This window comes from Monodelphis domestica, chromosome 3 (assembly GCF_027887165.1).
Source record: "Monodelphis domestica isolate mMonDom1 chromosome 3, mMonDom1.pri, whole genome shotgun sequence".
NCBI lineage: Eukaryota > Metazoa > Chordata > Mammalia > Didelphimorphia > Didelphidae > Monodelphis > Monodelphis domestica.
In genome coordinates this window covers 448,459,054-448,483,120 of record NC_077229.1, presented here as the reverse complement: position 1 = coordinate 448,483,120, position 24,067 = coordinate 448,459,054, and the positions used below count along the sequence as shown (strand labels likewise).

Here is a 24,067-nt window from a genome sequence, read left to right as displayed (position 1 = left end):
TAACCCACAGGTTAAAAGAAATAAACAGGTACATGGAAAACTTGCTACTCTCTGCACAACATGCAATTGATTTGACAACCCACTGAGTAAATTCATCTTTGGGTATATTTTACAAATATATATCTATAATAGATATTTGTATTTATATTTATGTAGGAGGATGAGCTCACTCTAGGTTACATTTAGGAAACTACAGGGTACATTAATGTTTTTTTTGCAATTCCTCTTTGTTCAGTGCTACAAAAATCTTATTTTTTCAAATTTTAAATTAAATTTTATTTTTTTATCAATTAACAAGCATTCTTTTTTCTTTCCCTCCTTCCAATGAAAAAGAAAAACAAAACTCTTAAAATAAATTTGCTTCATGAAGCAAAAAAAAAAAGTCCCTCATTGACCACATCTAAAAATGAGTCACATTTTGCATATTTGGATTGTCATTTCTCTGTCAATAGATGGTGCTTTATTTGGCCTCATGGCTTTGGTTAGAGCAAAGAACTGGCTTTGAGGATTTAAAGAAAATTAGTACTCAGGAATGTGACAAGGAAATCACTTTAAAAGACTGATATATATTAATTTAAGGTCGCCAAGGAATTCAGCTATGTAATTCCTTAATGAAAACTCAAGTCAGCAGTCAACCTTTTATGGAGTTTAATTACAAACAGGAGAGAGAAAGGGAGAGAGAGAGAGAGAGACAGAGAGAGACAGAGACAGAGACAGAGACAGAGACTTGATCCTTTGCTGCAGCCCTTCCTAAATCATGTTACCCTGAGTTGGGTGGAGATTGGAAGTTCCAAGACCTGGTTCTGTCATTCCAAGTATCTCTATTGTATCAATTCTAAAATCAATCATGACTCAAAGAACTTCCTGTTCTATGCTTAAGCATAGGTCAAAGCCCTTTCCATTGTTCAGCAAAAGGTTTCTGTCCTAAAGTAATCTTAAGTAGGGAGGAGAAGGACCCTCCCATGCCAAGGGGGGGGTTCATATTCCAATAGACTATCAGTAGGAAATTTTTCAAGTATGAAATTTCCCAATGGTGAAATTTCCAACATTTATAGGTCTAAGAAATTGTAAGGTTTACAGGAAACTAGTATAAGTATGCTACATATTGCTCTGTAACACACCAAGCAGACAAAAATCAAAAGTGCCATGTGTGTATATACATGCACATACACATATGCTGCCTAACTACATCGGCAGAGATTTGCCCACTCACATGGCTAAGGTCAGTCATGTGAAGAAGACATACTGTTGCTAAAATCTCTTAAAGTCCAAGTGCAGAGTGGGTTCTGAGTAGGGAAGTTTAAACCTTAAACATTGGCTTGGTTGACAACAGGTAATTGATGCCAGATATGGAATGGGGCCATTTCTAATCAGACTCAGACATGGGAGGAAAACTCAAGTGGCTTATTTATACCAGACTCTGAGAATTTTCTTTATGGGGACTAGAAATCAGATGAGGGTCTAAACTTATAGTTGGGGATCCCAGAAATGGGTATAGGTACATAGTTACTACATTTGTTCAGGAGCTGCATTTAATCAGGAACCATGATTGTTTACATGTTTGACACAGGATCAGAATGAGTCATATAAACAGTGCCCTAATGGAAGGTAAGATCTAGTATGAAGTATTGAGGCATATAAATATATATATATATATATATATATATATATATTACTTGATAGTAATTGATAGAATTAGAGGAGAACAATGGGCTGTGTTGACTGAAAGTAAGGAAAAGTCATTCCCAAATGGAGAGATGCAGGTGGATTTGACTATGACATGGAAGAGTACTGTTTTACTGTTTTATCCCTTTTTTAAAATTAGGAAAACAAATTGTGGTGGTTTTTTTTTTTTGCTATACTTGTATGAATAAAATGTCACAATAGAATGAGAATGGAATGTTTTGTTACTACATTGGTTGAGGCACACCATCAGCTAAATCATATTTCCTTTTTTTTTTTGGTAATTTTATTTAATTAGTTAATTTAGAATATTTTTCAATGGTTACAAGATTCATGTTCTTTCCCTCCCCTCTCCCCACTCCCCTCTCATAGCTGGTGTACAATTCCACTGGGTTTTACATGTGTCACTGTAAATCATATTTCTTAAAAAAGTATTATTCAGGAAAGTAAAAGCCTAATGTAATAATGACCAAAACTGATATTGACCATTAAGCAGTTGCCACCCTCTTTGAGTTCTTTGAACTTAAATTCTAATAATAGGAGATATAACATGAACACACACACAGAGTTATTTCAAGAGAAAGACATTGCAATGGGAAAAATTGGGAAAAACTTTATGTAAAAGATGACATCTTAGCAGAGGTTTGAAGGAAATCAGGGATTCCAATAGGTGTAAGATTCTAGGTATTGGACCATCTTCTGCCAACTGGGCAGTCAATAATGCTAGATCATAGAGTGGGGGAGAGAAGTAAGGGACCAACTCATAAGGCACTTTAGATGCTAGAGAAATCTAAATTTTATTCTACAGGTAGTAGGAAACCACTGGGATTTATTAATAGAGGAGCTTTTGGAAAAATCACCTTGAGGGTTGTTTAGAGGACAAATTGGAATGTAGAAAGTCTTGGGGCAAGGAGACCAAATAAGTTGTTGCAGTAAATCCTGAGAAGAGATAATGAGGTAGGAACTAGGCTGGTTGAGAATGAGAAGTAGTAAGCATTGTACCAAGTTGCAAACCTGGCCAGTCATCCATGCTCAGTTCTTCAGTTTCCTCCTGTGATTCTCTTCTAATCCCACTGCACTCTGGTTTCTGACATCACTCATCTGAAAAATCCCCACTTCAAAGTTACTAACCATCCCTTAATTGCTGAGTCTAATAGCCTTTTTACACCATGCATAATTTGTAACTAATCTGACACTGATAACTGCTGTGTATTTCTGGATACTTTTACCTCTCTGGGTTTCCATGACACTGATCTCTCCTGTTCTCTTCTTACTTCTCTATCTACTCCTCACTTTCTCTGTCTCAGTCTCAGTCTCTTTTTTTCCTCCAAATCCTTACCTTCTCTCTGACTTGATACTAAGTACAGGTTTCAAGGCAAAAGAGCAATAAGTGCTAGGCAATAGGGGTTAAGTGACTTGTCCAGAGTCACCCAGCTAGGAAGTGTCTGAGACAAGTCTTATCACTTTAATTCTTCAGACTAGGTTGTATAATTGACCTGTAGTTATTTTTTTTATCCTTTCAACATTATAAAGATGTTTTAATTTTAAGTGCTCTCATATTAGTCGATCAATTGAAAATTTTTACTTTTAATGAAATAATTTAATTTGGAAATTTTTCTAAACTTGTATAAGACTGCTGTATAAGACATATAGTATATATTGTAGAAATCTGTTGTCTTTTCTATGTATACATTACCTTAATGATCTAGAATTGTCTGATTATTTGTCTTACATTATGTTAGATGATACAGGTAAAGGAATGATGTATTTTACTATATAATAGCTCCCCCCCCCCTTTTAAAATTCTTATTCACAACTTTATTAGGAATAACTGGTTGAATGAATACAAGATTGAATTGCTAGTAATAATTTTGTCCTTTTGTGGTATTTTAAGTTGTATTTCTTATTTTTAGATTTTCCTCTATTTAAGCTGAAATTAATCATACTGTAGAATTATCTTATTACTGGGAAAGATCAAGAATTCATTTGGTTTAAAAAAGAATTCATTTGGTGCTAATGAAACCATAGTGTGGGTTCAATTCCAGTTAATATTTTATAAGACATAAGAAATAAGAAAACTTATTTCATAGCCACAGAATGCACTTGACTAGCTGGTGATTACCAAAATGATTCAATGGGTCTTAAAGGGGCACAAATGATTGATTGCAGAGGTTGACTTAGCTTAGAAAAAATGTCATTTTTTTTTCAAAATCAAGAGCATATATTTTCTGACAAGTTTGTCAAGTGTAATTTTGGTATACAAAATTTTTTTCATCTTCAAAATTGAGATTAAATTGAGCTATTTTCTTTTATAGATGAAATTACCGAAGCCAAATCTGGAACTACTACTCCTCAAAGATCAGGTTCTGTGAGCAATTATCGATCTTGCCAAAAGAATGATTCAGATGCTGAAGCCCAAGGAAGATCCTCAGATGTTTCCCTTACCTCATCAGTTACTTCACTTGACTCTTCAACAGTTGACTTAACCCCAAGGCCAGGAAGTCACACAATAGAGTTTTTTGAGATGTGTGCAAATCTTATTAAAATTCTTGCACAGTAAACATAAATGTTTGCTTATTTCTTTCATAGCAATAAGCATGCAAAAATCATAGCCAAATGCTTCCATTTGTAATCAAGTTATAATTATGATGCTGAGAAGAATAGCCCTTTCTGAATGCAATTTGCACAGAGATTGGAAAGTGATTAATAGTTCAGTGGCTAATGTGCAGAAGTTAATTGTGATTATTTTGTTCATTCTTCCACAGGTATATGGTATGTAATACAAAAGACACAAAAGACACAATGAATTCTAGATCTGTTAAGCTCACTTTAGTTTTGAATATTTCACTGCACACTGAGCTTTGTAGAATATTACTGTTTTACCTCAAAGGCCTTTATATTTTTCTTATTTTTTGTTAAATTTGCTTCAAAATTTAAGTCAATAAATACTTGCTTACTGGTCCCTAGAAAAGTAAAGAAGTGATCTTTTTCAACTCTTTTAAAGTGCTTGTCCTTTAATTATTCAACCATTTTAACAGTCTGAATGACTATATCCCTTTCAGTACCTTATAATATAACTGAAAATTGTTACTTCAAAGACATAAAATGCACTCATTTTAGACAAGGCTGAGAAGTCCAAGCACAGATAGCACTTCAGCATTCAGATCCCGTGGCACTGAATTTATTCTAGTAGTAAGTGCTAATACTTTCTATATATAAATTGCTTTTTCTGTCAGAAGGGATGAGTTGGCATACACTGTAAATAAGACAGGCAGTGCTCTCCAATTTTAAAAATACTCTATTTACCTTTTATAATATATCTTGACAATTCATTATTAAATTAAGCATGAGTCTTTAGCCAAAATTGACAATGCAGATAACCTCTACACAGAGTATTTAAGTATCCAGATATTTGGGGTTTTATTTCTCTGATAAATTTTCGCAAGAAAAAGTTAGGTTTTCTGAAGGATCATATTTCTGAAACTAGTTCCAGGTTTTCATTAATTTTTTTTAAATAGCATTATATGAACTGAAGAAAATGTTAACCCACCTCAAGATCTGATTTTTAGAAACCTGTTTCTATAGCTGGAGGTATTCATTTTTCTTTTTGATAATGGTGTCATATAGCTATGGTAAATACAAACTTAAAGCCATTTTAGAGGAATTTGATATCATGTGTATGCTAATAAACAAATGCTGAATCTAATATTCTTGCCTTATATATGTTACTTTCAGTTTGATTCTTTTTTAATAGATGACCTAGAAGTGTTCCATATCTCCAAATATTTCTTTCCTTTATTTAAGTACTTTTACTTTTTAGGTTTGCTAAAGGCAAATACAGTGAGTATCTGTCTAATCAGATGCTAGATAGTGTGTTCATTTGAATATCATGATAACTTATATAAGTGGTTACTAGAGTCAACTCCAATAATTTAGTAAAATGTCCTGAGTTGAAATGAAGCATAATGCTGCTTTATGTCTAGGGGTTGCTGTAATTAATTTTAAATTTGGACTAAACAACATATTAATAGATCTACTTAATATAGATACAAAATCTCATTCAAAATTTTTCTTTATGGCCCTTCATCTTTAGAACAGTATTTTGACACATGCTCTTCAAATGAAGCATAATGTCCCTGGAGGTTAGCAAAAGATTATATTTCTAAAGTTGAAGATTTGTAGTGCATATATAATACAGGGGACATTACTACACTGTGTATATAAGCTAATATGGCAGAGGAAAAGGAACCAATTAAATAGAACTTTCTAAAATACTTTATTAATCATATAAAATTCGGTTCTGATATATTCTTTTAAGTTGTTGTGATCCTTTCTAGTAATCAAGTTTCATTTTGAAGATGCTTTAATATTGCACTTGTACAAATAGTATAATAAATGCACAGACTTTATTGCAATATATTGCTTTTAAAAGCTGGGATCTTTTTGAAATGAACTGAACTTTTGGTTGTATATGTCAAGGTCTCATCAAAACTTTCACAAATCTGTTGTTGTCTGCAAATTCTTACTAATGTTGAAGATGTACAAGGAGTCAAGATGCAAATGGTTTTTAATCTTTTTTTATATCTTTTCAGCAATTTATATTTTTTTGTGCTTTAATGCAACCATGTTTTTTACTTTGTCTTGACAGCTGGAAGATGTATAGGTTTTTGCCACAAATGTATTATATACATAGTTTTAAATATAATGCAAATTTTTCTGGCATGTAAAGATTTTGCCATTAAAAATAGATGATTTCTCATTGAGAGGACTTTTATACTGGGTTTGGGGGAACCAGAAGCTAATACTACTTACCTTAAGTATGATTTGATTAAGATATAACTCCATCTTTTATTTGTTCCACTTTTTTCTTAAAATATATGTTGTTGAAGATTTTGGATGATTTTTTACACCAATTTCCCCTCTTTATACACTGTTTGTTGTCTTTGAAATTATAGTGATGCCCTGCTTGTTGAATTGGTGCCATGATGTTATGAGATAAGATGCGGGCTTCACTAAATTTCAGAGATCTGATTTGCAGTGTTGGCAATGAAAACCCAAAAAGTTTTATTCAAGTATGTTCTATTTTGTATGTCTTTTTCTTACTTTCCCTCTCCCAGATTTTCATCAGTATGAAAATACCTTGACAGAGCCTTCTTTCTCATTATAATTTCTCATCATAGTCATTGGTAAATTGATTGAAATTCTACATGCAACATTTTATAAACTGGTAGTAAGATAGAAATTGATCTTTGTGGTGCAATATTCCGAGAAATTTTCATGTATGTTTTGCCTGAAGTGTATTTCAGTATAAATTTTCAAATAAACAATTTACTTTGCTTTAGAGCCATTGTACATTATAGCACAGTGATCATATTTCTTTTGTTATGAACTTTATAACTAATTCCTTTTGAAATTTCTAGTAATACCAGATGAAAAAATATTTGTAGCTGTGTAGCTATAACTTTTAAAAATTGTATCTAAATACAAAATAATTATTATTTTTGAGCTTAAAATGGTGTGCAAGTGATTTTGTATCTCTTGTAACTAAATTACAGTGGATTTTTTACTCATTTAAAATCAGGAGTCACTTAAAAGACATTAAAAATATAGAGAATGCAGTGCTATACCTACTAAACTATGAAAAAATTTTTTTATAGAATTAGAAAAAATTATTACTAAGTTTATCTGGAAGAATAAAAGATCAAGAAAATGAAGGGAACTAATGAAAAAAAATGTGAAGGATGAGGGCCTAGCAGTACCAGATATCAAACTGTACTACAAAGGAGTGACCACCAAAACAATATGGTCCTGGCTATGAGATAGAAGGGTGGATCAATGGAATAGACTTGGAGTAAATGACAGCAAGATAGTGTTAGATAAACCCAAAGATCCTAGCTTTTGGGAGAAGAACCCACTGTTTTACAAAAACTAGGAGAATTGATAAACAATATGGGAGAGATTAGGTCTAGATCAAGATCTCACACCCTATTCCAAGATAAATTCAAAATGGGTCAATGACTTAAATATAAAGAGGGAAATTGTAAACAAATTAGGTGAGCATAGATTAGTGTACCTGCCAGATCTATGGGAAAGGAAGGAATTTAAGACCAAGCAAGATATTGAGAACATTACAAAATGTAAAATGAGTAATTTTGATTATATTAAGTTGAAAAGTTGTTGTACAAGTAAAACCAATGCATGGGCAGCTGGGTGGCTCAGTGGACTGAGAACCAGGCCCAGAGATGGGAGGTTCTGGGTTCAAATCTGGATTTATATACTTCCTAGCTGGCTGTGGGCAAGTCACTTAACCCCCACTGCCTTGCCCTTACCTCTCTTCTGCCTTAGAACCAATATGCAATATTGATTCTAAAACATAAGTTAAGGGTTTAAAAAACAAAACAATGCAACCAAAATTAGAAGGAAAGCAGTAGACTGGGAAAAATAGTTTTATAACAAAAACTTCTGACAAAGGTCTAATTTCTTAAATTTATAAGGAACTAAGTCATTGGTCAAAGGATAGGTAGTTTGCAGATGAAGAAATCAAAACTATCAATAATCACATGAAAACGTGTTCAAATCAAAAGAACGTAGGTACCACCTCACACTAGCAGATTGGCCAATATGACAGTAAAGGAAAATAATAAATGTTGGAGGGGATGAGGCAAAATCAGGACACTAAGCTTTAAAAGACTGTCTGCCCTTTGATTTAGCCATGCCACTGCTGGGTTTGTACCCCAAAGAGATAATAAGGAAAAAAGACTTGTATAAAAATATTTATAGCCATACTCTTTGTGGTGACAAAAATTGGAAAATGAGGGGATGTCCATTGATTGAGGAATGGCTGAGCAAATTGTGGTATCTGTTGGTGATGGAATACCTCAGGGAACTGATGCAGAGTGAAATGAACTGAACTAGGAGAACATTGTACACAGAAAGTGAAGCATTGTGAAATTATCCAATGTAATGGACGTTGCTACTAGTAGCAATGCAGTAATCCAGGACACTCCTGAAGGATTTATGAGAAGGAATGTTATCCACGTTGAGAGAAAGAACTGTGGGAGTAGGAATGCAAAAGAAAAGCTTATGACTTATCACTTACCACTTTTATATATGGGTATATGATTTGGGGTTTTAGCTTCAAAAGATTGCTCTAAAGCAGAAATGAATAATATGGAAATAGGTATCAAGCAATAACATACAACCCAGTGGAAGTGCTTGTTGGCTCTGGGATGGGGAAGGGAAGGAAAATGAATCATGTAACCATGAAAAAATATTTTCAAAATAAAATTTAAAAATATATATTGAATGAAATTATAGCAACTGCCATTAATTACCGAGTATTAGTACTTTTGTAGTATATTTTAAGTTGTTAATGTTAATTGTGTTGTTTTAATAATACTGCTGCCTAATAGAGCCTGTGCTAATCAGTTGTCAGTCACAATCTTAGGAATAATAGTCTTCTGATTTTTATTTAGGTTTATTATACTAAATAGACTTCCATATCTAAAATATGCCAATCTTTTAGCCATGTATCAACTTTTAACTTAGTATATCTTGCCTTTCAAAATTATATAGTTTTCTTGTTTGAAACATTTTACAACTTATTCATATTACTGTTACCCATAAAGCAAACTTAAGAGACAAAAGAGTATCATTCTATTCATTTGAACTGCTTTTCGGTATATTACTAATATACTAAAGGTAGATGAATCAGTAATTAAATGATACTTACATAATATCTCTTGAGATTAATGGTTGAAATCGCTCTTATTCTCTTCATCACTGAAATAAATGTGTATACTAAATTTAATCTGCAAGCAAGAAGATCAGGAATTACGGTTTTAAAAATTGATTTAAATGGTTGTTGAATATTTAATTTACAATATGGCATCCCAAAACTTTTAACACAGTCTAGTTAAGTTCTGTTGCTTAATACTGCAGAATTATCTCAACTTTTAGAAATTACCACCCTTGAATGCTGAGTGGATCTAACATATATTGGGTGATATGGTCAGCTGGACAAATAATCTATATCTACATAAACATGGGCAGGTTTATATGCATATCCATCTAGAGCAGCCACTAAATTTTTTTTCCAGGGCATTCTAAAAGAATTTGTTTTTTAAAGCTTATTAGCAACAGCAATACTATTATCATGCATTTTGATGTGATGTTTGCATTGAGTGTTACTTGCTAATAGGCCACTGGGCTTTCATCCAAAATGTAAGCCTGAATATACTTTTATTTTATTTTTATATATAACCCTTATATAAAAGGCAATAAAGGAAGTGACTTGCCCAAGGATTACACAATGAGAAAGTGTCTAAGGTCACATTTGAATCCAGGATTTCCCATCTCTAAGCCTGGCTCTCAATCCACTAAGCCATCCAGCTGCCCCCAAGTGGATATACTTGAAAAGATTTATTATTCTTAACATATGACTTTATTTTCCTGAACAGTACATGGTAAATTTTATTTCAGTTTTAAAAAGAATATTCTTCCAAATTGAGGTTGATTTACAAACTGTGTATACTGGCAGTTGAGTTTCTACCTTCTTGTTGCTCTTGCTAATGATAATTTTTGCCTTGTTGTACACTTGTCTATGTTGGAATCTCTTGCAGTTCATCAGCCACCACTGCTGCAAACAATGTGAGTAGGTCTGGTTTCTATGACAAATACAGGTTAAAACTTGAATATGTTTTTAAAAAATTTAGGTAATTTTATATTTGAAGATATATTGTACCTAGTTTCAGTCAGAAAAGTACAAACTGAGTTAAAGGGGGGAAAAAGTTCAATTTGACAAGTGTCCAAGTCAGGAGGGAAATGTGAAATAAGGATAGAAAGAATTCCAGATGTGGATGATCTTGAATGGGGTTTGAATTTTGTTCATTCGGCAGTCTAAAGAAAAGAGTTACATATGTATACTAGAATCATAACTGAAGGGGGGAGATGAAAAAGAAAGAGGTAAGGAAAAATGGAGATAGCTTTTTGTAATAATCCATGTTAATTATGAGGGATTATCTTCAAGGACCCAGGAGATTATTATTCATGTTTGGATAATAAGCCTTTTAAGTTAAACTATCTTATAAGAAAAAAGCACAAAAGGTTTGTGACTTTCCAGAGTTCTATTCTGAACTCCTCTATGATCTAATAACCTTTTACCTTTTAATGTGTTGGTTCTTAATTGACCAAGTAGCAGTATTTACATTTGACAGGTATATTCTGGAATGTAGAGATATTTTATTAGACAAATATAAGATTGACCTTTGTTAACTTGTGCTATATACCAAGATATACCTATTTATTTTAAAGTGATGTTACATGGTGGTAAGTCCTCTGGTGAGGGGTCTATAGTTTGTCATCCTTGCTCTATTTGAAGCCTTTCTAGCTTGGGGTAATACCTGCCAAAGCTTGTGCTCTTAATGTCCTAGACTTGGAAGAATCTAGAATCAACTCCATGCCATGACAATGCATTGAAAAATAACTTTAAATACTGCCACAAACAAGAATTGTATATGTGCCAAAGTCAGGTTACCATTCACTTATAATTTGTCTACATTGGAGTCTTTCTGTCTTCCCCCAATAACATGTTTATTCTTTTCCAAAGATGGAAAGATAATATGGAAAATTTCAACCTTCAAATAAATTAACTTTTTGAATTTTTAGAGTTAAAATGGTGGTTTGATCCTTCTTGTCATTTATACAGCTGGATACATAGTGAATATATTTTGTCTTACTTTTTCCACCTCTGAATTTGAACACATCTCTTCTTAACAGGGTGATGCTTAAAATTTGGTCTTTTAAGAAAAATTAAGAGAGGGACTCACCACTATTTTGGATGAGGCGGACAGACAAGTTCTTGCTCTATCCATCTGACTATGAATGATTCACCTACTTTCTGCCTACATTCAAATTTTATTTAAATTATGCTTGTTTTTCAGTTAGTGAAAATTCATCTCTCCCTGCAACTACCCCCATTGAGCAAGAAAGAGAAACAAAACTATTATTACAAACATATAATCAAAACAAATTCTCACATAGGCTACCAACCCTTTTCCCCCAAATATTTCTCCATCTGCAGTCTCCTACAAAATAGGTAACATTTTCATTGTGAATTCTCTGGACTAAAGGTATCAAAGTCAAATAGAAATGGGTCCCTGCTGGCATATTGTCTTGGAAAATCACAAATATATTATACTGTACATGCTCATCCTTTACATATTTGAATGTCAACCTTATCAGAAAAATTTGATGAATTTTTCCCATAAATCTGCTTCCTTATCTTAGATGCATTCATTGATTTTGTCTGTGAAGAAGCTTTTCACTATGTAATTTATCAAGGTTTACCTCTTATAATTGCCCCTAAACCGTATTTGATTAAGAATACATCTCCTATTTAGCTGTGAGAGGTATGCAATCTGCTTCTCTTCTATTTATTTTTTTTATAGTATGATCTTCAATGTTAAGGTTATGTATGATTTAGAATGTATTGGGTTGTATGGTTTAAAGTGTTGATCTAAGGCATTTTCCAACTTTCTTGAACACTGGGTTATTGAATTCCATTGTTTTTGATTCTCCCATGTGTAGTCTATTCCTTTGATATACGTTGACTTTTTAACCACTCCCAGATGCTTTTGATGACTGCCCCTGAGATACATTATGTAATCTAGAAGCACAGTTCTCTCTTTGCCCCTTTATTTCCCTTGATATTTCAAATTTTTCATTTTCCCAGGCAAATTTTGTCAAGTTCTACAAAGTATCCCTTTATATTTTGATTGGTACAACATTAAAAGCTTATACTAACTTTGATTGTATTATCATTTTATTATATTGGCATAGCCCTTTCATGAGCATTCAGTATTACTCCAGCTACTTAAGATATTCCTTATTAAGAAGTGCTTTATAATTATGTAAATAAAAGTCTTGTTTGTGCTCTGGCATGTTGGTCAGCAGGTACTTTATGTATTTTGTAATCATTTGGAATGGAATTATATGGGTTTTATTAATTAGAAAGGCTGTTGATTTTGAGTGTTTCTTTTTATAGGTTTATTAAAACTTTGCTGAAGCTATTGGCTAAAAATCTTTTCTAATTTCCAAGGATTTTTTGAGTAAGCCTTCACATCATCAATAAATAAAGATAGTTTTATCTCTTCTCTATTTTTGTGCCTTTAATTTTCTTCTCATCTTCTATAACTAGCACTTCTAGAATCATCCAATAATAGAAGAGTAGTCATCCTTACTCATTTTTACATTTATTGGGAATGGTTCAAGTGTACCCCTGTTGTACATGATGCTTCATTTTGGCTTAAACTTTATGATATTATGAAAAAGGTCCCTTTACGACTATATTTTGTAGAGTAGGTATTATTTCTGCCCCCTCAGAGTCCTCGTAAGACATTTAGCTCTGGGGACTTTGGCTCTTTCTCATCTTATTCACCTTGATTCATACTTAAATATTAATACAAAGTTATATTCTAGTCCGTCTCACTGCTATCTTATCAGTCTTTCTGCTTGTGTGTTTATATAAATGAAGCTATATGTGTAACCGTGCCTCAGGAGTTATTTCTAATCAGACAATAGTAAAACTGCAGGTGACTTGCTAATATTAATATAAAATTGCTCAGACCCTAAGGTAAACAAAGGAAGCTGAAGTCTCTTACAGATACACCAATCTCAGGTTAAACTGGCCTAAGGTGCCTTTGAACACATCAATCCTGAATGTCATGAGACAAAACAGAAGAAGGTAAGGCTAACTTGATGGATATTCATCAGTTGGTTCAGCTGTTTCTATCTGCACTGCCCTCTTCCTTCTATGCCCTCTTCCTCTATAGAGGCATGATTTAAATGGCTTACCCCAATAGTTTAGGAGTTGATCATTAAAATTTAGCAAAATTAACTCATGAATTCTTTGGGTTCTGCTTCCTTTGGCTTTATTTAGGATTTTTAGTTGTACTGTGTATATATATTGTTTTGACACAAGACATTTCCCAAGATAAATACTATAACTCCCAAATTTGTGTAATTGATTGTAGTTAAGCAAAATTAATTGCCTGATTATTACTCCTAGTACATATGATTTTGCACTTTTGATGTTTATTTACTCATTATTAAGAGAAAAAGAGACTTTAAACTTGAGCCAAATTCTCCCTTTCTTCCCCTTTCCTCTCTTTTCTCTGAGACAGCAGCAATATGATAAAAGATTTTGCATATATAATAGTGTAAAAAAAATCTTTCCATATTAGTCATTATGTGAAAGTGAACTCGAACAAACAAATAAAAGTGAAAAACTGAACTGTACTGTTTCAGTCTGCATTCAGACTCCATCAGTTCTTTCTTTGGAGGCAGGTGGAGTTTTTCATCACGAGTCCTTGAGGATTTTTTTTCTTGGATCACTGCTTTGCTAGGAATAGCTAAGTCATTCATAAATGTTCCATCATATAATATTGCCATTACCATGTACAATTTTCCCCTGGTTCTGCTCATTTCACTTTTTATTAGTTCATATAGGTCTTTCCGGGTTTTTCTTAAATCACCCTTATCATTTCTTATAGCACAATAGTATTCGACTACAAATATATACCACAATTTGCTTATCCATTCCCCGATTGATGGATTTCCCCTCAATTTCCTATTACTTGTCATTCCAAAAAGAGCTACTGTAAATATTTTTGTACAAACAAGTGCTTTACCCTCTTCTAAACTAAAATGTCTTTGGAATACAGACCTTGTAATAGTATTGCTGGATCAAAGGATATGCACAGTTTTAAGGTTCTTTGGGCATACCAAATCACTCTTCAGAATGATTGGATCAGTTCACAACTCCATCTGCTGTGTATTATTAGTGTTTCAATTTTCCACCATTCCCTCCATCATTTATTATTTAACTTTTGTGAGATTTAAAAATGGTTGAGGTCTTAAACTGTAGTGATTAAAGTAGTGGAAGATATAAATTGTGATAGATATAAGAGAGGGTGAGTAAATTTGACTGCAGAAATATGTTTCACTACAGTGTCTTGGGTTTTAAAATCAAATATAAGGTGGTCGCCAGGGAATTATTCCCAATTATTCAAATACCCAAGTCAATTGGGTTTTATAGAGATTTTAATTAACAATACAATGAGTAATCAAAGAAAGAGAGTAAGAAAGGAATAAGTATGAAGGGCCTCAAGCCAATATGGCCTAGATCTGAGTCTTAAAAGAGTAATCAGTCAGTTTTTTATAACTCACCACAAGATCTGTCTAAGTAAGGATTTCTAATGACACCAGGCCAGCAGCATCTCAGCTGCTTTCACCAGCTCCCTCCTCCATCTGAATGTTTCAGAATCAGTCTCCTCAGAATGAGTCTCTCCAATCTGAATGTTTCAGAATGACTTCCCAGCTTTTCCCTGAGCTCTTATTTTTAAGGGCAAAATCTTCTCTGTCACCTCCCCTAAGTCCTTACATCTACCAATCACTGTAGATGTTTCTAAAGGGCCGCCCATTTTGAATTCACAGCTGAATAGTTTTAATTTCTTTAGTAAGTCAGAAAAAAAATGCTGCTGTGTGGACAAATTTCATAAGAAAAAACCTCTGAATAAGTTATCACCCTTTTAGGTTTAAGTAGTTTACAAGTTGCCCCACCTTTATAGGTACTTAGTATCCCATTGTATCAATTCTAAAACAGTCATGACTCAAAGGACTTCCTGTCTCTTCCATAAGCATGGATCAAAGTACTTTTCATTGTTCTCAAGGAGCTCTCTGTCCTAAAGCAGTCCTAAGTAGGGTGGAGTAGGGATATTCCCAAGGCAGGGAGCCCCCACACTCAAGTAGAGTTCTCACCATCTGCTAGGGAATTTTTTTAAGTAGAAGATTCTCCAATGGGGGAAACCCCTAACATTCATAAGTCTGAGAAATTTTGAGGTTTACACTTTTCTGTCATATTAGCCAATCTTACAGGTGGTACCTAAGAGTTGTTTTAATTTGTATTTCTCAAATCAAGAATGATTTAGAGCATTTTCCCATGTGATTATATATAGCCTTGATTTCTTCATCTGAAAACTGCCTATTCGTATCCTTTGCCTATCAATTGAGGGATGATTTGTATTCTTACAAGTTTGATTCAGTTCTCTCTATAGTTGGGAAATAATGTTAATGTTGCTCAAAAATTTTTTTCTTCACATTCTCCTTTTCATCTTGGTTCATTGGTTTTGTTTGTGCAAACCTTTTTTATTTTAATATAATCAAATTTTATCTATTTAAATTCTGTAACGCTTCCTATCACATTTGGTCAGAAATCCCTTATATATAGATCTGAGAGACAGACTATTCTATGCTCCTGATTTGCTAATGATAGTAACCTATAAGGTGTGAGGAAACTGGTCTTAAGGTTATCCTCATATTTTTAAATTTTCCTTTTTTTTGTCATACTTTTACTTCAAATTCTTAATCTTATTCACTAGAACTGTGTAATAGTCTTAATAATTGTATTGATTTCTTTTTCTCTTATCTCTTATTCCTTCCTCTCAATTCCTTGAAATGTTCTCTCCTGAAATTTAGGGGACATGTCAGACTCTGCCCACCTTTCCTCTTCTTAATTGTAAACTTTTTTTTTTCTATCCTTTACATTCTGTCATACTATCTAAGTATCTTAGCATCTAAGCAGAAAAGCTTACAGTAAGAGCTAGGCAATTAGAGTTGAGAGATTTGCCCAGGGTCACAAAGCTAAAAGTATCTGAAGCTAGATTTGAGCACAGGTCCTCCTGATTCCAGGCTTGGCACTATCCACTGTGCTTCCTAGTTGCCCCTGTTATAAACTCTTAAAAGGGAGTGGTCACTCGGTGTAATGTCCCTGAACAACTTGCAGGGATCCAGGAGAAAAAAACACCATTCATAAGCAAAGGATAAACTATGGGAATGGAAACACCGAGAAAAAGCAACTGCCTGAATATAGAGGTCGAGGGGACATGACAGAGGATAGACTCTAAATGAACACTCTAATGCAAATACTATCAACAAAGCAATGGGTTCAAATCAAGAAAACATCTAATGCCCAGTGGACTTACGTGTCGGCTATGGGGGGTGAGGGGGAGGAAAAGAAAATGATCTATGTCTTTAACGAATAATGCTTGGAAATGATCAAATAAAATATATTAAAAAGGGAGTGGTCACTTGCCCCAGTTTCCTATTATTGCTAACTCAGTAACTAGTTTCTCTTTATTGGTAAAAATAAGATCCAGAATAGAATTTTACCTTATTAGCAGTTTCACTTTTTTAAAGTTCAAAGTATCCTTTAAGCAAGACAAGAAATTTTTACATATGCTTTTGGTAGATATCTTCAGTAGATGTTTGTACATAGGAAGTCCCCTGTTACTATTATATCACCCCTAAGCTTGGTTTGTGACTTATTTTTCCAAATTATTGATTTCATTTTTCTCTATAAGGCCCATACCAAGATGACAAAATCCCTCCTATTTTTGCCTTCATTAATCTTTTCCCAAGGATTGTACTACTTTGACATATTACCTTATCTTTCCCCTTTCTTTTATTGGTCAATCAAAAGAATCATCTACATTCCTATTCTATATTCTTATGAGTATACCTTAATAATGTTTAATATTACCCTCTCTCCACCTTCCATTACTCCTGTTTCTTTTGAATAAAATGTAACCCTTCCAGAACCACACTCTAAATATAATTCTCATACCTCCAAGTTCCAGGGAAATCTATCAGAACAGATTTGATTTATTGTGTTATGACCTCCAATTCAAATTGCTCGTTTGCCTCAGTTTTGTGTATTTGTGCATATTTGTATATAGACATTTGGACTTGGCTTTTGCCACTGCCTCCTTTAGTAGATCTTATTTCTTGTGAATTTCTGGATGTTTCAACTGTTATTTTCTCTCTGCAAATGTTTTCTAGGGGGGCAGCTTTCTCCTTTTCCCTTTTTCAGTTTAAAACCCTTTTGATTTCTTTAATTTTTTTCCTTTTTAAAAAATTCTGAATTTTATAAGTATCAGATAAAATGCACATTTTAAAATAAACAATAAAACAAAAAAATGTGAAACTACAACTATACAGCTTGCTTTGCTTTTTAAGTATACAATAACTTCAACAGGTAACTTTCCATGATGTTTTACATATATCCCCTTTGATTTTCAAGACGCCAAGCTAATTTCATTCTTTTTTTTTAAACATTATTTTATTTGGTCATTTACAAACATTATTCATTGAAAACAATAATCATTTTCTTTTCCTCCCCCCGCCCCCCCTCCCACCACCTCTCCCATAGCAGACGCACAATTCCACTGGGTTTCACATGTGTTCTTGATTCGAACCCATTTCCATGTTGTTGGTATTTGCATTAGAGTGTTCGTTTAGAGTCTCTCCTCTGTCATGTCCCCTCAACTGCTGTAGTCAGGCAGTTGCTTTTCATCGGTGTTTCTACTCCCACAGTTTGTCCTCTGCTTGTGGATAGTGTTTTTTAGATCCCTGCAGATTGTTCAGGGAAATTGCATTGACACTAATGGAGAAGTCCATCACCTTCGATTGTACCACAATGTATCAGTCTCTGTGTACAATGTTCTCTTGGTTCTGCTCCTCTTGCTCTGCATCACTTCCTGGAGGTTGTTCAATCCCCATGGAATTCCTCTACTTTATTATTCCTTTGAGCACAGTAGTATTCCATCACCAACTGTAGCAGTCCAGCCCATATGTATAATTAAGATGTAAGGATTGTGTATGGACACATGGCCATTCTTGCGCATGGCAATGAACTTGGATCCCAGCATTGCTAAGATTAAGGCACGAAATTTAGATCCCTTTGTCTTATCCATGCTGGGATAAACCCCACCTTTACCTGGTTCGAATCTACACCTGAACCAATCAATACACTCCATATTCATGTTTATGTATTATGCATATTTGCATATCAAATACATTACAAGGAGCGGCCCACAGTCACTTCCTCCTCTCTTGGATCTCACCCATTGCCCAACACTGTCTCCTCTTTTTCTCTCCTCTCTCTCTCACCAGGGACCTGGCCTTTGGCCAGGTGCTTTCCTTTTCCAATGCTAATACCTAGCTCTTTCTAATTCATCCTATTATCTACACCCTATTCTCTCAGCCATAGGGTTCCTGCTTGGCAACTAGTCTGAGGAACCTAGGCTGATCTCTCAGCTAAGCTCTATCATTTCTCTGACCTGAGTGGTGTTAATTTTGGACTACTGGATGGTTCTTTCCTTTGAGATTTCCAGTGGCCGGAGTTGTGCTGTGGCTCCATTAAAATCAATCCGGCTTGGTTCCCGACTCAATTCTGCCATCTCCCGGCTCCATCTCGCCCCTCGTGGAATTTAAACTACTATCCTTTCTCTCTTCTTGAGGCATTCGCAGGCGAGTGTCTCACCAACATATAGCACAATTTGTTCAGCCATTCTCCAATTGAAGGGCATCCCTTGCTAATTTCATTCTTACTGCTGGTGAAGAGATTTCCTACCCTGGGCCCCAAATTCAAATCCTATTTTCATGTTCTTAACCAACTGTTCACTTCCCAAATCTGCTTTTTATTTATCTGTCTGTACATAAATGAATACAATCTTACCCTCTTATATTGTTGAGTATTTCCAATGCTGAAAACCCAACTTAGGTGACTATGGTCTTCATTTTTTTTTCCAAGAAATTATAAAATTTGTGTCAGTACTTTTTTCTTTTTTACCCTTACGTTTGGTCTTAGAATCAATACCATGTATTGTTTCCAAGGCAGAAGAGTGGTAAGAGCTAGGCACTGGAGGTTAAGTGACTTGCTCAGGGTCACACAGCTAGAAAGTATCTTAAGGCCAGATTTGAACATAGCTCTCAATCCACTGAGCCATGTAGCTGCCCCTAATAATATCTTACAGAGATATTTTTAGCATGTCAAGTATACTGATGTGAATCAACAGAAGTGGGTAGTAATCTTTTTATTTTTAAACTCTTACCTTCTGTATTAAAATTGATACCAAGTATGAGTTCCAAGACAGAAGAACAGTAGGAGCTAGGCATTTGAGGTTAAGTGACTTCCCCAGGGTTACACTGCTGAGAAATGTCTGAGGCAATATTTGAACCTAAGACCTCTTGTATCTAGGCGTGGTTCTCTATTCACTGAACCACCTAACTGCCCCAGAAGTATGTAGTCATCTTTTTTTTTTTGACAACTTCCTTGTCTACTTTTAGCCACTTTGATGACTGCTTTTACTGGAAACGTTTATATTTGTTTTTATTGAAGGGAAAGTTTATTTGAACCCTCAGTTTAATTAAAAATTAATCCATTGTATCAGAGGCAGAATGATGACTTGGAGGACATTCACCATTATAAATTTACCTATAAGTGCTTTCACTACCTCCCATAGACTGATACATTCTCTGAATTGACATTATCCTTGATTAATGTAATTTTTTCATTATTTCTTCTTTCATCCAAGTGTATTATTTATTTTTCACATGGACCTATTTTACCTATAATAGCTAGTACTTTCAAAGTTCACAATAATAGAGCACCTTATGTAATGATATGGCACGAAGCATTTCAAAATGCTTTGTACATATTATCTCATTTTATCCTACCCACAACTCTGGGTGTTAACTGCCATTATTATTACCCCTATTTTACAAATAAGGCAAATGTATCAGAGATTAAATGATTTGCTTAGGGTCACACAAGCTTTCAAGTGTCTGAAACAGGCTTTGCACTCAGGTCTTCCTAACTCCAGGTCAAGCACTCTATCAACTTCTTATTGCCTAACTGCTTCAGATTGAGCCTTTATTTACTACTGACTTTATCATACTAAGCTCCATAAATATGAACTATAAAATCTATACTTTTATAAAGTTGTTATTGCTGTTGTTCAGTCCTTTAGTTGTGTCCAATTCTTTGGGACCCTGTGGACAATATTACGCCAAAGATACTGAAGTAGTTTTCCATTTCCTTCTCTGGGGGATTAACGCACCATTCTTTTTTTTTCCATATTATTTATCTTCTTCAAAAATAGTTAAGTCAGTAAGATTGGTTTGTATGTGTGGGAGATGAGCAGAGGTATGAAATAATGAATTTCATTAGTGACATGTTCAATTAGAGTTAATGAGCAAGCTATCTGGGTGGAAATGCTAAGTAAGAAATGTGTGATTGGAGCTCAATTATTGTAAGTGAAGGAAGAGATTAAGAATAAATAATATAGGAGGCAGGTGGGTGGCTCAGTGAATGGAGAGCCAGGCCTAGAGATGGGAGGTCCTAGTTTGAAATTTGACCTCAGACACTTCCTAGCTGTGTGATCCTGGGCAAGTCACTTAAACTCCATTGCCTAGCCCTTACTGCTCTTCTGCCTTGGAACACAGTATTGATTCCAAGATGGAAGGTAAGGGTTTTTTTTTTTTTTTTTATGAATGAATACACAAAGAATAAATAATATAGAGTTAAAAAGCTAATGGCATGGAAATTAATGAAATTGCCAAAGTAAAAAAAACCTAAGAAGATAAAAGGACTGTAAACTTTGAGATTACCCAAATGTGTGGGTTGGGAAGAGGAAGAAATGCAGTCATTTGAGGACATTCTGAAAGATAGAAGAGAGAGGAAAAAGGAGAGCCAGAAGTTGAAGTTAAATAGGACACAATTTCAAGGGCAAATTGGAGTTAAATTTTAAAGATTAAAAAACAAATTATAAGTACTAAGAAACAGACACTGGCTTTACAGTGGTGACCTTAAAGGGGAAAGTTACACATTTTTAGTGATACTAGTCCAAGGAACAAAGGAAGGAATGGAGGAAGGAAGCAAGGGAGGGAGGAAGTAAAGAAGGGGGATAGGTAGGGAGCAAGGAAGGAAAGAAAGAAGGAAGAAAGGTGGGAGAGAGGGAGAAAGGGAGAAAAGAAGGAAGGAAGGAATGATTTAATACTGGTTCAAGGAATGAAAGAAGGAAAGAACAAATGGGAAAAAGTGAAAGAAGGAAGAAAGGATAGAAAGAAGCCAGGAAGCAAGGAATACATGAAGGATGCCATTCCTTCTTTACATCATTCCTTCCTTTGATATGGGAGGGGTGAGGGAGTGAGGCATATTATGGAGTTGAAGATGTACTTCTCTAAATGGATGGCACCTAATGGTGTAGTTTCTCAAGGACTGAATTGGTAACTTATTTTAAGGTTTGTAAATAACTTTGATAAATATGTGCCCAAATAATTTTAATAATTAATTTTAATGTTTAATTATCACATTATTAACCCTTTGGGCCATTAACAAAATAAATCAAGCCCTGATTTGTAGCTTTTGCCTATAGATTTCTTCTGTGTAAAAGCTCATGATGAAAATTTAACAAAACGCTTAGTTGGTTAGAGCTGGTTCCAGTACAACTGACTAGAAGCCAGAATGCCAAGGTTTCTCATAAATGAATCAGTGATAAGGAAGTACAGACAAGAAACTGATATTTTTTTTTGTTACCTTTGACTTGTAAAAGAAAGGAGCAAAATAAGTTTACGTACATACAGCTCAGGGGAATAGAAAGTTTTTAATAAGATTTTTTAATAAGATTTTTTTTGCACGTGTGTAATACAGGACCTTTTAGAAAAGAAATATTTACTCAGAAATTATAATCACAAATATAAAAATTTACTCCACCTCACATCAATCTCTGGGGCTCAGGATTAGGTTCATAGATTTGTTTGGTTCCTGTAATGCACAGTCCTAGTGCCAAGTACAAATTTCCCTCACACTTGAGTCCCAGGTACCCTGGCTTCTCAGGGCTTCCAAGCCAACTTGGTTAGCTGCACTATTGCCTGTATTTCTGTTTCAAAAGTCGCCATGACTCCAATTACCAGGCCAGTGGAAATCACAGCACTTGAAACTGAACAGAAACAACACAAAGCAGAACCATCCCCAGAACCCATTTCTTGATTGGAGTGGGGCGTTAAAAGAGAGGTAAGTAAGAAAAAGAAATCCTTCCCCTCTTCCTAGTTCAATTCATGGCCTCCATCCTGAGCATAGCAGATAAGAGTGACCAAAAAAAAAAATAGCAGAAAACAAATCACTGGGTTGGTCTAGCCATCTTTAACCATGTTGGCAGCCAATCAAAGAGGCTAACCCATGTGACTGAGGATACAGGGCTACACATTAGTCAAACTGAAAATGCTCAAAAAGCCGGCTGAATTACACTGATGGATGTGAATATATTTTAATACAGAGGGAAATGGGGTAATGAAGTAGAAAAGATTGTAAATGAGTTGAGTAGGATAATTAATGGAGGAATGTTATTGAGAAAGGGTGCAGAAAGAAATCTAGAGCACATATGGAACACAGGAAGAAGCCAAATGAGAGGAGTTGGAAATCTCCATCATACACCTATCCCCAGCTTGCTACTCTGGAAACTTCAGGTAGTTTCCCTTTCAGATGAGATATAAGATTCTGTCTCCTGCTTGAGCTGAGTTATCCCGCTCCCATTGGGGCTAAGCCTTGAAAAGAGGAAAAATATTTCTTAGGACAAAAAAAAATGAAATGTGGTGGACATAAGGGAAATTGAAGAAATTTGCAATGTGGTGGACATAAGGGAAATTGAAGAAATTTGCATTGCATTGCTTCTTCTTAGTCAAGTAGGAGGAAAAATCATTGGCTGAAAGCAAGGTGGTCATTTGGTAATAGCCATTTATTTGGAGATAAAACATTTGAAACAACTCCCTATTTCATTTGCCAATGCAGCCAACTACAGATGGAAAAAAATGGTTTCTGGGGAGTAGAAAGGCTCCAGTTCAATATAGATAGCATGAATTTATAATAGACCTAAAAAGCACAGTTTTGTGATTCTCTAGTAGTATTAAGCAGCAAAGAATAAGCAGATGAAAACAGTTTTATGCTGATATGAAATTCAGTTTCATTTTCTTAAGGTTATTTATGTTTAATCAGATTATTTTGTCATTTTATAATCTGAATAAATTCAGCATATAAAGTGTTAAGGAGGAAAAAGGAATAGTGGGCCACTTATATATTAGAAAGAACAATGGGATTGGAGTCAGAATTTTTCATATATGTTTTAGGTACTGTTAGCCCATCATTGCCATTACATCCTTATATATTTGGGATGTATACCTCTTAAATTTATTAATGAACAGGTCATATTCTCTTAGGGACAGCAAGCTCCTTATGCCTTAAAAAAAAAAGGAACTAAAATGGTTATATCCTTTTAAGCAGAGAATCTACCAATAGACCTATACCACAATGGGGCTAAACCAGGTTTCATGTGTATAGAATATTCATAACAGCACTTTTAGTAGTAGCAAAAAATTGAAAACATAGCAAAACAGACATAGAGAAAGTGTACATTGGAGAAGATATAACAGACATACAGAGTGAAAAAGTTCTTCCAATGGGAGCAGGATAGCTCAGCTTAACCAAGCA

The 24,067-nt window shown here is 34.4% G+C and overlaps 1 protein-coding gene and 1 long non-coding RNA gene across 4 annotated transcripts in view; one reads left to right on the top strand and one right to left on the bottom strand.

Moving 5' to 3' along the window:
- The window catches only part of PRKAA1 (protein kinase AMP-activated catalytic subunit alpha 1), a 63,998-nt gene extending 56,958 nt beyond the window's left edge, over nucleotides 1–7,040 (top strand). For both annotated transcript variants that reach the window (XM_001364537.5, XM_056824569.1), the window contains one exon: nucleotides 3,999–7,040. In XM_001364537.5, coding sequence (XP_001364574.1) covers nucleotides 3,999–4,243 — 245 coding nt within the window. In that variant the 3' untranslated portion in view covers nucleotides 4,244–7,040. The remainder of the gene's footprint in view (nucleotides 1–3,998) is intronic.
- LOC103097054 (uncharacterized) overlaps nucleotides 1–24,067 on the bottom strand; it is a 67,441-nt gene that overhangs the window by 41,955 nt on the left and 1,419 nt on the right. The window contains exons 2-3 of one of the 2 annotated variants that reach the window (XR_464647.3): nucleotides 9,416–9,494; nucleotides 2,277–2,784 (exon numbers count right to left, since the gene is read on the bottom strand). This is a non-coding gene — a long non-coding RNA (uncharacterized LOC103097054). Of the gene's footprint in view, nucleotides 1–2,276; nucleotides 2,785–9,415; nucleotides 9,495–24,067 lie in introns of those variants that run through there. The other variant, XR_008917868.1, reaches the window with a different exon arrangement.